The sequence below is a fragment of the Sinocyclocheilus anshuiensis genome, unplaced genomic scaffold, assembly GCF_001515605.1.
Source record: "Sinocyclocheilus anshuiensis isolate Anshui unplaced genomic scaffold, SAMN03320099.WGS_v1.1 scaffold330, whole genome shotgun sequence".
NCBI classification, from domain to species: domain Eukaryota; kingdom Metazoa; phylum Chordata; class Actinopteri; order Cypriniformes; family Cyprinidae; genus Sinocyclocheilus; species Sinocyclocheilus anshuiensis.
The window spans coordinates 93,771-94,230 of NW_015547689.1; the positions used below are offsets into that span (position 1 = coordinate 93,771).

A 460-nucleotide genomic window follows, 5' to 3' on the forward strand; every position below is an offset into this window, starting at 1 on the left:
AAAAAAAAAAATATATATATATATATATATATATATATATATATATACGTTTTGTGGAAACAAAATATTAAGTAGCACAACTCTTCTCAACACTAATAAGAATAAATGATTTTCCAGCATGTTAAAATGAACTCGTGGTTTACTTTGTTCCCTCTAGTATTTCCTATAAGTACCCCAGAACCACTGGTGCTGCTTACCCCACCACGGTGCCTCACAGCCAACCGGACACAGCAGGGAGTCCTACTCACATGGATCCCTCCAGCCAATCACACGTCGCCAATTGATCACTACATCATGGAGTTCCGCCTCGGGGAGAGGTGGGATGTTCTTGATGATGCAATCCCTGCTGCAGAGACCGAGCTACTACCTAGAGACCTGGTTCAGGTATGTCTGTGATGACTATTTCAAAAGATTGACGTAAGTCTTGTATTGGCATTCCTGCCGGTGAAAAAAGTGTTTG

The 460-nt window shown here is 41.1% G+C and overlaps 1 protein-coding gene across 1 annotated transcript in view; it reads left to right on the forward strand.

Annotated features, from left to right (window-relative positions):
- Positions 1-460, forward strand: part of LOC107703432 (protein turtle homolog B-like) — a 114,022-nt gene that overhangs the window by 92,597 nt on the left and 20,965 nt on the right. The window contains exon 16 of the mRNA XM_016506058.1: positions 158-384. Within this exon, the coding sequence (XP_016361544.1) occupies positions 158-384 (227 nt within the window). The remainder of the gene's footprint in view (positions 1-157; positions 385-460) is intronic.